We start from the raw sequence: 14,512 nt of genomic DNA, 5'->3' as shown, positions 1-14,512 counted from the left end.
TTTTGATGTAGATTTTTGTGTGCGTCTGTGTGTGTGTGTGTGTGGGGGGGGGGGGGTATGGTACTTTAAGAGGGATGTAAGGAAGTTATTTGTCATTTCTTTTGGAATTTGACAGAAAATTTTGAGGAAAAATTACCTTCAAAATTCCCCTTAATTTTTCTGAAAATTTCAGGAATTGTTTGGATGTTTGAAGGATTTGTTCTGATGTTTTCCATGATCTTCTATAGATTTTTGAGCACACATATTTGTAGATTTGTAGATTTTTAGGAATATGATTAGAAATTTTGGAAGGAATTTGCTTGAAATCTTTCAGAAATTTTCAAGGAATTTTGAGGGATATTCAATTGGATTCTTAGGAAATTTTTGGGGGATCTTTGGGGGAATTTGTATGGATATTTTCCATGATTATACATAGATTTTTGGGGGAAGTTTATCCATACATTTTGGGAAATATGATTGAAAATTTTGGGTGGAATTTGCTTTTATATTGTGGGAATTCACTTGAAAACTTAAAAATTTTCAAGCAATTTTAGGGAATTTTCAAGGATTTTTGAGGGAATTTGTTTGTATTTTTAGGGAAATTGTTTGGACATTTTCCATAATTTTCTGTAGATTTTTTTTGGTGGAATTTATTGATACATTTCTGGGAGTATGATTGGATAGTTTGGGGAATTTGCTTCACAATTATCAGGAGGGAATTTGTTTGGATTTTTGAGGGGAATTTATTTAGCCAATTTTCAATATTTTTAACGGAATTTTGGGGGAATTTACTGGAACATTTTTGGGAATGTGATTGGAAGTTTTGGTATGAATTAGCATTTACATGTTGGGTAATTTGCTAGATTTTTTTCAGGGATTTTTGAGAGATTTTGTCTGGATTTTTGTTTGGAATTTGGACATTTTCCATATTTTTCAATGGCATTTCTGGGGAAATTATTTATACATTATTAGAAATATGAATGAAAATCTTCAGGGGAAATTTGCATTAGCGTTTTGTGGAACTTTTTAGGAATTTTATGTTTATATACTTAAAGTCTTTAAAACTTCTGGGGAATGTTTGAGGAATTTTATCTTCTTTTTAGTGCAAGAGTTAAAAAGATGTTTAACAATTTTCAAGAACTTTTTTAAACATGTTGTGGAAATTTTCAGGTATCCGAGGGGATTTTTTAATGGTTTGGGAATCTATAATAATTTGAAAGTAAATTTGCCAAGACTTCAAGAACTTTTAGTGGAAAAGCTAAAAACTGACTTTCTACATGAAAATGACTAATTTTGTTTAGTATTGTGCAGTTAGATAGGTTGATTATCCTCATATGCAGACATAATTTTTTGGTGAAAACTACTGCCTGTTCAAAGACAAGACCACTTGACAGTTCTCGCTTATATTAATCTGCACACTTGTTCTGCTCTGATCTCAAGTGCAGCGATTCCTCTTGGCACCATGTTTTGTTAAGTTATGTTTTATGTTAGTTTAGTTCCTTCTCCCTTTGGTTATTAATCATGTCATTCATATTTTGTAATAAAACGTTCTCTTTTTTTTTCTTTTCTTTTTTTTTTAATGTACGTATCCCTTGTTTTTGTCACGTCTTTTGAGTCAGGTCATGACCACTTGGGGGCTCATCCTGGATTTGTTAGCATAATTGCGTAATCAACTATTTTCCTTTAAGAAATACATGGTTTATGTGCAGTCACAAAGGAAAGAACTACACTCCTTGAGTTTCCCAGCAACATCTGGTGGAGCTCACTGTTAGCTGTTACTACTGAAAGTAAAAGCCTTTGAAGTGTCAGTAGAAAAATTAATTGCCACTAGCCTGATGGCGACCTGTAAGGGGCACATTTCTACTCAAAATGTAGAATTTAAAAACTTTGTGGTAAAATGTCATGATTTTGAAACTTAACAGACTTTTTAAAATAATAAATACCCACACACATAGATATTTCAGCTTTAAAAAGTGGCCTTGGGATTTAGTTACCTTACTATATTGGTGGACATCAGAACAGAGCTCATAAATACATTGGGTTTTGTTAGATTGATCTGGTTAGCGGTGTCTGCTTTGCATACAGACAGGCAAAATCTGCATCACAAATAAAGTTTTTAATGTCCAAAATGCCAAATTATGTTCACTATGACTGATTTATAAAACCAGTAAAAGGATATGGTGCTAAAGACTTTTTATATGCACTGTACATTCTCCACTATGGTGAAATATATTACAGGGACACTTATGGTTTGTGGTTTTCATAGTCAAAGCCCAGTTTGGCATTTCTGTGAAGAAATTTTGTTTGCATTGAAATGCTTTTATTCTGAAATTTTCCTGGCTCCTGTTTACAATGAATTAAGTCACTTCTGGAGATTTATTGTGGTAAAAATTTGAAAATGCAATACACATGTGCCTTAATGGCATGAGCCTGACCTGTCATGCAACAAATACGCACCTTGTCGGAAACCAAGGAATTGCACATGTGCACAGAGTCTAAATATTAATAACTGCATATTGCTTAAATCTTGGTGAAGAAACACTAAAAATGCAACAAAAAGTTGCTGTTTTCAGATTAAAATGTTGCCCTGTAAACCTGGCTGGAGAAGAGCTATTTAAAGGTGGTTAATACAGGGTCAAAAACCTCCTGTGGTGCTTGATACTGTATTGTATTTTAACCAAAGACCAGTGTAGACGTTTCATGTCGACCATAAGGGACTAAATTAAAATGATTTTAAGGAGGCATGGTAAGTCACTTTTAATGTCTTTTTGTTTAACAAACCCACTCATCGGATTTAAAAAGCAAAGAGACCTTAAAGACAGAATATGTTTTATCATGTTATATTTTAATTTCTGCAGAGACAAAAATGACAAGCAATTTATTTACACAAACCTGTACAAAAGCAAATTAAATTATGTAAAATATCTCATAAATAGAAGTGGACTTGCGTTCAATACACTTTGCCATGTTCAGCTAAGCTGCGTGCATAGTGACTCATATTAAACGATGATAAATTGGTTCCTCAATTTCTATATCAACATCCAAGTCGCAGGACAAATAGTAATGGTTAATATTACAAATCTCATTACACACTGTGAAGGCTATATGAAGAGTGGAGAGCACGGACTGAACACACACCTTGGGCAAAAAGAGGAGGAAACATTTTGATGGCAGGTGTTGTGTACGCCACTTTTCCTGTCAAATGTTTGTTTGTCAAAGCCTTGGTGGATTAAAAGAGGCGACACTGTATTCAGTGGAGTTGCCAATGTATGGCACCGTTCCTTTCTTCTCATTTTGTCTGAGGTTCACACTACAGAGTCTGCTTTCACTCCATCTGATCTCCGAATTCAAAGCATCACCTCGCAATATCATAGCAAACATCGTAGCGCACTTATTTGTAGGACAGGGTTTCATCACATACTCTGATATGCATATACTCAGATTCTGCGTACCAGTGTTGTGTTGCTCCAAGCATCCTGAGGTGTGTGTTCTGTCAGCTACTCTCCCTTGCAGCTTTTTTTTTCTCCTCTCTCCCACTTCCAACTCCTAGTAAACCCTCACATTAGCATTTTTATCTCCAGGCTCCCTCAACTCTCAGCAGTCAAATGTCTTTGAGCATTTTTTTTCCCTCTTTTCACCTGGTTCTCTATCTTTCTATGCTTCTATATTCAGTCCTAGAGCTTGTTTCATGCACAAAGGTTACTTGACCTCTGATGTTGTACATGTACATGAGTGGAACACGACAAAAAAATCCATTATATCATTATTAATACTACCAACAAGCAACTTTTGAATGAACCTGTACTCATTCGGTAATGCACTATGCTAGGGATGGATATTTCAACAAGATAATTGACCCCAGTGAACAATCGCCACTGACATTTGACTGTTCATCCTCCAAGAAGCCTTTGACATCATGGGATTTCATCCAAGATATGCAAATGTAGTTCAGTCTGTTTCTTAAATGCCACCCCGTCTACTTTTGAAAAGCAATGTAATTGTTTATGCACCATTCCAAACCGACATTTAATCATACCAATTGGTATAAAAAGGCACAATTGCATATTTGCATTCACTCTAGTATTTTTGTTCTTTTTTGTTTCTTTTTTCTCAGAAGCACTCTAAATATACAAAGTGGCACCAGATAAAGAAAAAATAAACATATAGTACATTGTCATGATCATTTCAACAGTTCTGACTTTAAAGAGTAAGAAATAAATGTGTGAAATTTCTAAACAAAATACAAAATGATACGAATTTGCAGATGGTTGGCGTAAATGAAACAGTTTGGGGTTTGTGTTGTGATATCAGAGACAGTACTGATATTTAATAAGAAAAATGCCAAAAAAAAAAAAAAATCAATGTTATGGTCTTAATTGATGTACTAAGTTGTACTACATGTCTCTAGGTATAACAAAAGCAAGCAACAAGGTGGATTTCCATGTTTACAGGGAAAAGATTTTTTTGTACATTTTGTTTTACAGTTTTTTTTCTTCTTCCTTCTCAGTAAGTGAAGTAAGTTCCCATTAAACGTGCAGTAAAAAGTAAATATTCATGTATACAGTTGATAAGTATAGGAGCACTTTCTTTCCAACAACGAGTAGTACTTACAGACTATAGATTGCCGGAGTGCAGAAAAAAGCAGCTCCGTTTGAACCAAAGGGGTTTTGCTAACATACAAAAAAAGTTCCATTGCATCTGATATTTTTTGTTCGTTACAGTCATGAGATTTGCGCCTCAAGTAACATCACTTGTGGACCGGGAGGCACAACATCTCAACAGTAGCTGTGAGGATGTAATGGACGGATAGTTGAGACATCACATTCTTAGAGTTCAATCTCAGTACTCCATGTAAAGCAAAGTTATCCCAGAAAGCTATTTCGGTGTGAATGCGGGGAATGCTTCGTCCTGTTTGGGAAACTTTGGTTTCATTTTGACGCCGTTTTTTGCTCAACCCGGAAATTTTCCTGCTCGACGGTACAGACGTTGCCTTTATGATTGTTCCCTCTCGTTGAGCTGATTCTTACATTCGTGCTCAAAGACGACATCACCAATGTACAATGGAAAGCAACATCGACTAGTGCTTAAAAGGACTCTCAGACAGCTGTGTGCACGGGAATGTCACCTAGAAGGCTTGAGAGGAAGTGTGAAAGAAGTTGATGCTTGTTGGTCACATGTACATAATGATATTTATTGCTCAGTCTATCACACAACAGAAAAAAAAAGAAATAACAGTAAAAAGCTGTCCTTGCAGCTGTTTGAGGACAAGCTTGGCCATGTTTGCACCCCCATAAGCCTATTATCGGTGTACATCTACAGTATACACTAAATATAGCCTATACACACACTATATACTGCATATCTCGCCCGTACACACTTACAATTTCAGTTGCACCTCAAGAATTCTAATCTCTGCATGCCACACTGTGCTTACCCAGGATATTCAGTCAGTACAGCCGCACTTTACTGCTTCAGTGTGATTGGGAAAAACTGGTTACAACTTGATAAAAACTGGAGCATCCTACCAAGGTGATAGGGATATGCAAAGCCATGTACAACACATGCTTTTTCAGCCAATGGCTCTAAGATTTTGCATCTCAAAGAAGAGGAGTTTTGGTCTCAACCTCGCCAATCAAAGACAAACAAGAGACTGAAGAAAGGTTGCAAGACAAAAGGGTATGAGAGCAGTTAGCGTTGTTGCCGTGGTTCAATGCTTATGTACAATGAGTGACATTTTACCGTGAAGAACCACACACCGGTCAGACAAAATCTTGTGTTCAGAGTATACCAGTTGTTGAATGTCGTCTAAAGCGAGACGTTGTTGCAGCAAATTCCATTGACTCCCATTTTTCATGAACTGTTGTCGTCTGGGCTTAAAGCTTAGTCTTTTCTGTCCTTGTTAAGTTTTGGTCAACTTTTATCACAAACAGTCAAGTTGACAGAATCCACAGACGGATCAGTGAGACCAGTGTGTCCCAAATCTTGTTGCAGCAACAGAACATCACTGCCAGGGCACTGCAATGTTAGGAAATAAAAAAAGGCATAACCAAGACACACTTTGAAGTCAAAATAGTCCACATGTACAGCTTTGTTTCTAGAAAAAACAACAGAAAAGAAGTTGTCCTTTTTGTACAGTGTCTTCGTCAGAGATGGGGCCTTCACTTCGGGGGTTAGAGGGTTAATGCATGCATGTACTGTATATGTAAAATGAGTTGATTATTTTACAGATTGACTGTCAGGCAGCAGATAATGTCCCAAGAGCCCGACTCGCCAGTAGAATATCCCAAGTCCAGTCAACGCCATCAACAGTTTGTCCTCCTCCTCCAATTAGTTCCTGGCCAGGCCAGAGTTAGCACTTCCAAAATGGTATGTTTATATATCCACTTAGAGTTTTCATTATTCGCAAATGTCTTTGGAGAAAGTTTAGTCCTACCTTGCGAGGAACAAGAGTGGCTAAAAGCTTTTAGAGCAGTAACTTGGTGGGTGAGCAACTATGCTTGGTGTGTTCCAATGCAAATGTCAAAGTGAATACAAGCTCACAGGTACACCTCCCGTCGTGTCAGTGTACCACAAGACGTGGGCTTGTACTCCCCAGTTGGCGCGAGAGGGATCTCCTCGGTGGGGTGGCCCAGTGTCTCCTCCCCACTGCCTGGCGAGCCGTAGGAAGGCGATCCAAAGGCCTCGTAGGAGGAAGAGGAGGAGGCCATCTTCTTGTTGAGCAAGTTGCGATTGCGGTCGCCCATCATGTGAGCAGCGGTGGGGTCTCCGTTGGCCATGGCGGCCATGGCGAGGGTCTCTTGACTGCCGGGTTGGTCGGCGCTGCTGCTGCTGCCGCTTCCGTTGCCGCTCATGAAAGTGGAAAGCTTTGGTTGTTGTGGGTTAGTGGTTGACTTGGATGGCCGCCGCTCGGGCGACGTGCGCACAGGCATCCAGCAGGAGTCCGAGTGGCCATACTCGTCGCATTCCCGGGTGCACTTGCCAGTCATGGCTACGTCAGGCAAGGGCCGAGAGTCTAGAAGAAGAAGTAGAAGGAAAAAGAAAGTAAATGGTACAGTTTGTTCCACAGCAGTGGGATATTTGATGAAAACTACACCATTTGACTAGAAACATTTCCTTTCACTAAGTGTCTGTAGTGGTATGTATCTCATGATTTGGCTATTATGATTCTTCTCTTAGATGCGTGAGCCTGTGTTTCCTCCCTAATGAGGTCATCACCGCATCTGAATGTTAATGGAGAAGGTGAAAAACAACAGAAACTGGTTAAAATGGTTACCAGGCACCTTGTCACTGCTAATGCTTAAGATTTAAATTACATCACTGGTGGAGAGAATTAAGCCTGTGCAGATTAAGTTGCATGTTTTCATGCAGAACCCAAACCACATGACAGAAACGGTTAACAGAAAACAACAATGAAAAGAAGACTCCACTGGCTACGACAACAGCCTCCAACTAAAAAACAGTGGCGTGAATCAGAGTTGAAATAATGTCATGCTTCAAAACGTGTTTGTGCTAAGAGGGGAAGGGAGGAGGAGGGGCAGCAAAAGGAGGGAGGAGGTCAGTTTGTGTTTTTCTGTTTACCCTGATCTAAAATTTATGATGCACAATTAGGCCTGCTCTGTGAGCGTATGAGTCAGGATGTTTGTGAGCTGGGGGCCCTAACAGCGCCCTGTGTTCTTATCTGCTGATTGACAGACGGCAATCACATACTGATCTAAGTAGCTTAATAGCTTTGTGTGGCTAAAGCAGCCTGATATCCTCTTAAATCCACTAATCGAGGTCTTAACCAATTACCTAGCTAGGAGCCGGCCTCAGATTAGCTACGTCTACTCTATTATTGTGGAAAGCAAATTATGTGCTTATGATGCTGCAACAGGACAACAGGTTTGGCAGATACCCTACTGTCGATGACTACAGTGCAAGAGTTTATCCCAGTGCAATATGTGAAAGATAATTAGCCCAAACACGAAAAAGCCAAAGCTGACTAGTTGGCTCAATATAAGAGAAAAACTGTGAGGAAGGAGCCTAATCCCAAAGCACTGACAGAATGCTTAGACATAATAACACAGTGCCAGACTTATTCGAGTGCCAATGTTATAGAAATGCTGTGTTAGATGTAATATATTCATGACCTGATGCGAAATATGGGAAACCAAAATCAAGCAAAAGCGAGGGTGAGTGCAAACCAAGCCAAGCATGCCTTTGCCCATAATGTAAAACAAGAGTTTGGTCCATGGCTTACTTTTAATGCTCTTTTTCTCCTGTAAAAGAAAAAAGTAGAACAGAAATCACTCTTTGTACTTATGCAATAATGTATATTTATATATGTATGCTGTATATGAGACCCTTTTGGACTAAAACAGTGTTATGCAAAGCAGACACATGACTGAGAACACAATGCAAGGCTCAGACAAGGACAGCAAAGAAAGAGGAGACAAGAAAACAGAATGCAGTCCTACTGATTTGGCTTTTTAAGCCGACAAATGAGTCACTTTCTTCACTATGAATGCAAAACACTGGATGAGAGTGCCATTCCTGTGCTGCCTCAACTATTTTTCCCTCTATGCATGTATAAGAATCCTTTTCATGTCGCAAATTACCTTCATAAAGCTTCAACTGATAATTGAAAGTCAATGTAAAGACAATGCCTTGGGGAGCTGCTGCCACTTGATAGAAAAATCAAATAACTTTGAGTCATTTAAAAGAACTGGGCAGCCCTGTTTAATGAGATGAAAAAGCGGAATAAATAAAAAGAAAAAAAAGGCCTGGAAATGAAACAAAACAGGGGGTTGCAATGGAAATGTGAGCATGCTATCTGATGGGAATGTCATAGCAGTAGGTATGGATCATGGCATATGGATGTGTGCCTTAGCTTGCCAAACAAAGCCATCAAAAAGACAACCAGGTACTGATTGCCATCCTCATTTACACCTATGATTGAGCCATCAGGCTACCCACAATGCAAACAAGTCTCCCAAGGCCTCTGCACCCTGCTCCTGAAGGCTCGTCCAACTGCCTCCTCACCCCTGTTGCATTCAGAAAAATAAATCGGCAGGGGAGGACCTTGTTGCTTCCGCCAGCTCTCATGGGGAAGCAGCCAACCTTCAGCCGCTGCCGAGGTAGTTAGCCGGCCCTCTGTGTGTTGTGCGCGCTGAGAGGAGGCTGATTATTTCCTAGCCATGCTTCATTGACTCGGCAGGCTTGCTAAAAATGAAGACGTTTCCCACTGAGCTAATGAATTGGGCTGCTATATCAAAGCAGAAACGCTCTGTGTTTTTTTTGTCGCTTCCCTTCCTCAGAAGTGTCACCTCCTCCTGAGGTTGGGCCATCAATATGAGTACTTTAAAACCACTTAAATCCATGTGTCCTGTAGCGCTGGACAAATAAGCAGTCCTCTTCAGCACAGACTGGTGTCTTGGGAATAGCAGTAGGGAATTGTCAATTAATTCTAATGTTCACTCATCAATCAGATATGATTTATTCTAGTTAAAAACATCACTATTCCAGTGCCCTTATAAACCCCTGCTGACTCATCTGATTTGAATTTTACTCGCAATTTAAGATTTTAAGTCAGCAGGATGAGAGGAAAAGCGTTAAAATCCAGCTCAAGAGTAATCAATTGTAATTTTTCCGAGTCTTTCAATGACGACACGCAACATCGCTCCCAGACATGTCCATGGGCCCTTTCAAGACCCAGTTCAGAAATCAGGACGTAGAAAATATCTTCAAAGAAAAGCCCTTAGAGCACACGCAGCGCTGTAGCAGGCTTTTGTTACATATTCACAAACACCCCGCAAGCCCACACCATCAACTGCTGCATAACACAATACAAGTGGGTCACTCTGCTGTGTTAAAAAGCCTCTCTGCAACGCTGGCATTATTGAAAGCAGAACAGGGAGGCCTCTCCATCCTAGGTTAAGTCCCAGGGGGGCTCAAGGCCAGAAAACAGTGGTACGGACTGGGCGCTATGGGCAGCATGTGCTATCACTGTCACTTGGAATGGGACTTTCAGTAAAGCAGGGAACATGCCTGCTCATAATGGCTCTCAAAACCAACCACTGTCCCTTTCCTTCAATGAAAATGTCATTGCTATTAGGAGCTAGGTGGTATTTGGGGAATTCAGAAGGAGAGTGGAAGGGGGAGCCAATAGCGGGGCTACATTCTTGAGCCTTAATTCTATTTACCATAATCACACACAGACTGTTTCCTTTGATGTCAAGCTAAGGACTTAGGGCTAAGTCGCTGTTTATGTTTCACTCAGGTCCTTAAATGAAAAAGATCTGAAACTGAATATTACTCATAATGACGACCTCATATTTGATCAGTATCTTAAAACAAGAACTCAAAGAACTGGAAGGCCATATTTTTCAAGATACACAACATATAATAATTACCCACAGCTAATGTTAGCATTCAACTTTTTCCCTACAAGAACTGCTAAATGACATAATCAATACCTAGCTAACATAAATGTTAGAACAACTTTGTTATGTGTTTTTCCAGCTAAAAGCAGAACTGGCTATTATAACTCTTTGCTTAAATACATCAAATGGCCAAATATAACTTTAGAAGCCAGGTAACAATAACAGCTAGCTTAAATTGAAATAGCTTGATGATAGCTTTTAGCTTGGAATTGTTAGAATGTTGCATAACACCCTTTGATGTCAAGCCTTTTGATTAAGTAGTAGAAATACGTCAGCTGGAATTGTGTTAGCTGTATTCCAACTTAACAATACTAACTATGGTTAATGACAAGGTTTGCACAGCCAAGTTAGCCAAAGCAAATTTTAAAATTCAAGTTTTTCTAGCTTAAAGTACAGCTGATAGCATACCAATTCTTTGCTATAATATACTGTACATCAATGGGCAAAATAATATAACTTCAGGAACCAGCTAACGTTAACAGCTAGCTAACATTAACATAGTCTGACATAAAATGTTAGCTTGAAATTGGTAGAAATGTTAAGTAGTTCCTGTTGATGTCAAGCTCTGCTAATATTACATGCCTATATCACTCTTTTACTGCCTTTTGATTAAGTAGTAGAAATAAGTCACCTAAAATTGTGTTAGCTGTATTCCAACTTAACAATAACAACTATGGTTAATGAACAAAGTTGCACAGCTAAGCTAGCCAAGGCAAATTTTAAAAGTTAAAAAGTTTTTAGTACAGCACAGCTTGGTACAGCAAGACACCATACTAGTTCTTGGATAAAATATACTGTACATGAAATGGCTAAAATAAAATAACTTTGGGAGCGCAGATGGTCGAGTGGTTTAGGGTGCTACCCATGTGCGCGGGCGGCCTGGGTTCAAATCCGGCCCGTGTCCCATTACCGCGTCTCTCCCCACTCTCTTCCCTGTTTCCGAGTCTATCCACTGTCCTTCCTCTATCAAATAAAGGCATGAAAAGGCCCAAAAATAAATCTTTAAATAAATAAATAATATAACTTTACTTGCTAGTTAACACTAACAGCTAGCTGACATTAAAAAGTAGCTAACATTAACATAGTTTAGCACCAATTGTTAGCCTGGAATTTTAATGAACGTTACACTGTTGTCCTTTGATATCAAGCTCAGAGTTAGAAGTTGATTAAAAATTAGATATACAAATAAGTTAGCCAGAGCTAATGTTATTATTCAACTTTTTTGTCTCCCCAGAATTACTGCAAGATAACATACCACTCGCTAGCTAAAATAACATTATTAAAATACATCATTTGCATGGTTATCTAGTTGATATTACCAATAATTTTGAAGATAATCTTTACTTTATAAAATGTATCTCCTGTCCTATAGTGCAGGGGTTCCCAAACTTTTTAGACCCACACCTTCCCTGGAGAGTGTATGATGTTGTTTTGTACATTTTACTTACATTTAAGCACAAATCTCACCTAAAATCTTTTTTAAAGAACTCATTTAGCATTATTTGTTACAATAAGTTACAAAATTTAAAACTTTAAATTATATTCAAAATTTTTTTTGTTTGGACCCCCCCCCCCCGTGTCTCTCGGCCCCTACTTTGGGAACCACTGCTGTAGAGTGTCAATAAAAGGTAGCTAAAACAATCAATTGCTAAAATTCTGTGGTTCATATTTCATGTTTCAACATTTCAAATAACTCAAGGAAGCTAATCACCCAAAGCTAATGTTAGTTTTTAACTCTACGCTTAACAAAGTTGCTGCTAGTTAACAAGACTCTCAGATTGTTAAACTTCAATTGTTTGGCAACGTTACCTTTCATCAGGTATCTACACCTCTACTTTCAGACTGTTGACTATTTCATTTTAAAACATTTGATAGCTCATCCTGCAGACCTCAGCATTAATTACACCATATTAGCTAGCTAATATTACCACTAGCCTAGTAAATACTCTTTTTAAATGGTAACTAACATTTTCTTCTAATATAATTTTACTTGTACACGTTTAGGTAGGAAATTTTGAATGCTTAAATTAGCTTTTGTATAGTTTCGAGCTATCAAATATGCTTTTTTAACTTGAAACTTTGTTTAATATGTCTTTCACATTTATGCTAAATCAAAAAGCAGGAAATGTTTTTCAGATATCTTTTGTTAATGCCATGTGGAGTAAAGCCTCACAGCAGTCCTAAGAGTGATATCAGAGAAAACAGACTGCCATGTGAATATGGCGAATAGGAGCAAAAGCCATGCCCTGCTGAAGTGATGATTACCCAGCAAGACACCGCTGTAAAGCAGCGCTCTGAGATATCTGTGCCTTATATTCCGTCTATACTGAATGCTTTCTTCATTTGTGCAAGAAAAGCAGGTTGAAAGTGGGCCGGTGGCTGCACTAGTTGAGCCGCAGCTTTTCTTAGCTGGCTTTAGTCAGCCACCCTATCAGCTGACTAGCTTACACTGTGGGATATTTCAAAGAACCTCCACTGCTGGGGATACAGTAGAAATTTGATGCGGTGTCTTTAGCACTTGCTAAGATGTTGCAGTGGTAGGAAAAAAAGCTGAGGGTTATGCTGTTATCACTCCCGGGCATTTGCGTGCTAATGTCTGTTGCGTGGGCATTTCTGGGCAATTACAGTTTTGTAGTGTTTGTTTGTGTCATGCACGCTGTGTTTTCACTGTGGCATGTCAGTATAGTCCACTCATCAATGCGCATTCATATACGCCACCAGCGCTTCTACACTTTTGAGTTCAATCTCCCCCCTGAACCCTCACTTCTTCCTCTCCTTCGTCTCTCTATATTTTTTGCAACACAGACTGAAGCTTCGAGACCTTTTGCCCTCTTTTTTTCAGGCCGGCAGATTCAACCCAAACAGCTGAGGCATTGGGAGGAAGGGATGGAGGGAGTGATGATGGGAGAAAAAGAGGAGCTGAGCAGAAAGAGGACAAAACAGAGGTGATGTGCCTGCATTCTTTTTTTTTTTTTTTTTTTTAATGTACGTGTATGTGTGTCCACGCTGCGTCTTTGACGGGCATTGCAGCTGGCTGGACAGCAGAGAGGGGTCACAGCAGAGAGAGGGAGGAGGAAGGGCACGTGGAAGATGATGATGAAGAGAGGGAGGGATGGAGGAGTAAAGAGAAAAAGACAAGGAGAGAGACAGTGTGTGCTGAGTATAGCAGGGTCAGGGCCTGGGAGAAGGGAAACAGCAGATTGAGCGGAGAAGACAGCATGGCTGCCTCTGGGCCGTCACAGGCCAAACACACTGCCAAAGAGAGCAGTGGAGAGGAGAGGAGAGTAGGAGAGACAGGAGGAGAGATGGGAGAATTGAGGATATTAGCAAAGACAGGACGTCCCTTTGGAATGAGAAGGTTCTATCTGCTTTTAGTTTTGAAACAGTGAGCTTCAAAGTTTGGGGATTTCAAACACAAAAAAAGGTCAGCGGTACCAGTCTCCTTTATACATATTTAAAGAGTTAATAGAGGTTAAAATTATGTGCTGCAAAGTTGTGATCAATTTGGATATTTAAAACCAAGAAATAGATAGTTCTAACAGATATTATAAAATAGCCAATTTCAAATGACTTTCAAAGTTTGCCTTTATTTAAATGCTGGTATTTTCCCCAAGCTTTTGTGTGGTTGGTTGAACAACTAACATTATCATTGAAAAATAAGTCAAGAATAATAATCCAGAGAATGACCCCCCCCCCCCCCGCCCCACCCCGCCCCGCCCCAGTTGTGATTTACTGGTGATGTCAATGCATGTGTGCTGGATCAGTAGCAGTGTTGGCTAGCATTGCGGCTAACAGTTACCTCAGTTTGGAGCTGAAAAGTGTGTCAAGCTATTATTGGGCTCTGTAGTAAAATGTATTTATTCATGCTTCTTTATAACCTGCTTCATCACTTCTTCCATCCGTCTTCACTACTTTTTACCCTTATTTTCTTTTCTTGCCATTTTTAACCCATTTTTACTGCTTTTACCCATTTTGCTTTTTTGCCCGTTTTAGCCACTGTATGCCCCCTTCTACTTTTGTTTTTTGCTTTTTGTCACGTTGCGTTTTTTGACCACCTGTTGCCCACTTCTGCCACTTCTTTTTGCCACTTTTCACCCTTTATTTGCCCTTTT

General features: G+C 39.3%; 1 protein-coding gene across 6 annotated transcripts in view; it reads right to left on the bottom strand.

Moving 5' to 3' along the window:
- Nucleotides 1-2,817: 2,817 nt before the first annotated feature.
- The window catches only part of pcdh7b (protocadherin 7b), a 161,194-nt gene continuing 149,499 nt past the window's right edge, over nt 2,818-14,512 (bottom strand). For 2 of the 6 annotated variants that reach the window (XM_041779146.1, XM_041779147.1), the window contains exon 3: nt 2,818-6,991. In XM_041779146.1, the coding sequence (XP_041635080.1) occupies nt 6,516-6,991 (476 nt within the window). In that variant the 3' untranslated portion in view covers nt 2,818-6,515. Of the gene's footprint in view, nt 6,992-7,194; nt 7,200-8,218; nt 8,238-14,512 lie in introns of all 6 variants that reach the window. The other 4 variants (XM_041779150.1, XM_041779148.1, XM_041779149.1 and 1 more) reach the window with 4 other exon arrangements.

This window comes from Cheilinus undulatus, linkage group 22, assembly GCF_018320785.1.
Source record: "Cheilinus undulatus linkage group 22, ASM1832078v1, whole genome shotgun sequence".
Lineage (NCBI taxonomy): Eukaryota > Metazoa > Chordata > Actinopteri > Labriformes > Labridae > Cheilinus > Cheilinus undulatus.
The sequence above is the reverse complement of the archived record's forward strand: the minus strand, read 5'-3'. Positions and strand labels throughout refer to the sequence as shown.